The 2,098-nt window shown below is 51.9% G+C and overlaps 1 protein-coding gene across 1 annotated transcript in view; it reads right to left on the reverse strand.

Annotated features, from left to right (window-relative positions):
• The window catches only part of CAMK1D (calcium/calmodulin dependent protein kinase ID), a 394,722-nt gene that overhangs the window by 9,440 nt on the left and 383,184 nt on the right, over window positions 1–2,098 (reverse strand). Inside the window, exon 10 of the mRNA XM_019509558.1 lies at window positions 749–887. Within this exon, the coding sequence (XP_019365103.1) occupies window positions 749–887 (139 nt within the window). The remainder of the gene's footprint in view (window positions 1–748; window positions 888–2,098) is intronic.

Consider the following 2,098-nt stretch of genomic DNA (forward strand, 5'->3'; position numbering starts at 1 on the left):
TTTTAAAAGTTTTCGATTTCTATCTAACCCCCCCCCCCCCCCCCCCCACCAAAAACACATTTTTTTTTTGCCTTCTGGGTTTTGTTTTTTTCTCCAGTGGAAAGCCAACACTTGCCAGCAAACACTTTCTGCAAAAGAACATGTGACATTGAACAGCCAGTTCTCTACTGAAAAGCAATTTTGACAGAAAAGTTTGGGTCACAGTCCTCTGGACAAAGACCAGCTCAACCTAGTTACGGTCCTTATGTGAAACACCCGTGATGCTGAAGTCAGCCGAAGTAAGGATTGAAGCACTTGTCTCAAAGAGAAAGCATTGTATTGTCAAATCTGTTAGGCTGCCACAGGTTGATGGGAGAAGCAACATGAACTCTGATCCAACCTACCCTCAAATGGCTTAAGTCTAGGCTGCGCACCTGGCAATCCCCAAAAGGTTAGCAGGTGGCCCACAATCCCCCACCTAGTCACCACTCCTCTCCCAGTTGGGTCTACCAGTACAAAGGAGCTAGGAGGGGGCTGGCATTGGGCAACCCACCCAGTGTGCAGAGGAAGATGGGGATACCCAGCTGGTCATGCAGTGTTTGGCCCCCGTGTCTGTGGCTCTCATGGCCATTTGGCTCCTAGCTGCCTGGAAGTTGGACAGCCCTTGTCTAAATATATGCAGGCTTGATCTACACAGGGTGGCTGCGGATTGATGAGCGGTTCCCAGTTAGGAGTGGGCCACAGCCTTGCTCCGCTCTCGTGTACTCACAATCTTTCCTGGCTGTTCCGTCGGATCGCGGGTTGGTCAGGCTGAGGGTGTTTGACACACCTGCGTTTGAACTGTCCAGGCTACTGCCAAGATGTAACCTTCTCATGTGTCTCACGACTGCTGTGGCGTTGAACGCTTGCTGGAAAAGAAAAAAGCACAGAATCACTCTGTTGTCAATTTTATTCTGTTTATTCGCAGTTGCTATTATGATTTCACAAGTTTCTGTTTTGTAAACTGGAAAGACTTTCTCAGGTCTTGAGCTTATATCTTTTATCCCCATTGAGGAGGGCTTAGGAGCCCACCGTGGGCCCCTCTGTGCCAACTGACAAAGGATATGAGTTGCCACAGTTCCCAACTGCAGTGTTGCCTCTTCAGCTCCAATTATACCAGCTCAAGCTTTTAATTGTGCATACACCTGGTTCAGTCCTCGGTGTCCATCACACCTATAAACATGAGTAGTATGACTGCCTAAACTGCGGAGCCCCAATTTGATGGCTGTAGTCGCTGGATGTACAGCAATGCAGCAGCTGTTTTTATTAGTGCTAGGGGTGCACTGATAAATATTTTCGTGGCCAATACTGACAGCCACTTATTAACCAGCCATATCGGCCGATACCTATCCAATAACTGATTTGGTTACATGTGATGCTGGAGGCTGACAGAGCGTGCCAAAGAAAAGAAAGGTTTAAACTTAAAAACGTACTGACATAAATAAACCGTTTTTTCTGGCATGCCCCAGCAGCCTCTCAGGTCATATGTATCAGTGTCCCAGCACTTAAAAATGGCAGCAGGGGTGCTTGAACTAAAGCTCAGGGACACTTAAGTGTGGCAGAGCCAAGTGGGGTGAAGGCAGATGAAGGCTGCCAGTTGTAGGCTCAAGGCTTTCTGCTCTGCTGCCTTTTACTTCAGGAGCCCTGTGCTGGCCACGTGCCCCCCGCCCACCCAGCAGCTGGGACACAACTCACTACCCCCACTGCTGTTGGGTGGGCAGGGAGCACATGGCCAGTGTGGGGCTCCCGGGGAAAAAGCAGGGCGGAGAACCCCAAGCCCACAGCAAGCATGCTGCATCTACCCCGTGCACAAATCTGGGGGGGCACATGCCCCATCCCCCAACGGGTGCACACAATGGTGGGGAGCCACCCCTCAGGCCCCCTGGACAAGCTGCCCATGGCTTTGTCCTGATCCCTGCCCTGGCCCTGGGTCCCATGCATTGCCCTGGCTGGACAGCACCACTAGTCCCAGCCCCAGCCTCAGCCCCTGCCCCACTCCATTCCTTACCATGGGGGCCTCAATCTGCCCCCCCCCCACGTTCCCCACCAGCTCCTTCCCTGCCAGGGAGCTGGGAAGAAG

Source organism: Gavialis gangeticus, unplaced genomic scaffold, assembly GCF_001723915.1.
Source record: "Gavialis gangeticus isolate Ggan-Ray unplaced genomic scaffold, GavGan_comp1, whole genome shotgun sequence".
Lineage (NCBI taxonomy): Eukaryota > Metazoa > Chordata > Crocodylia > Gavialidae > Gavialis > Gavialis gangeticus.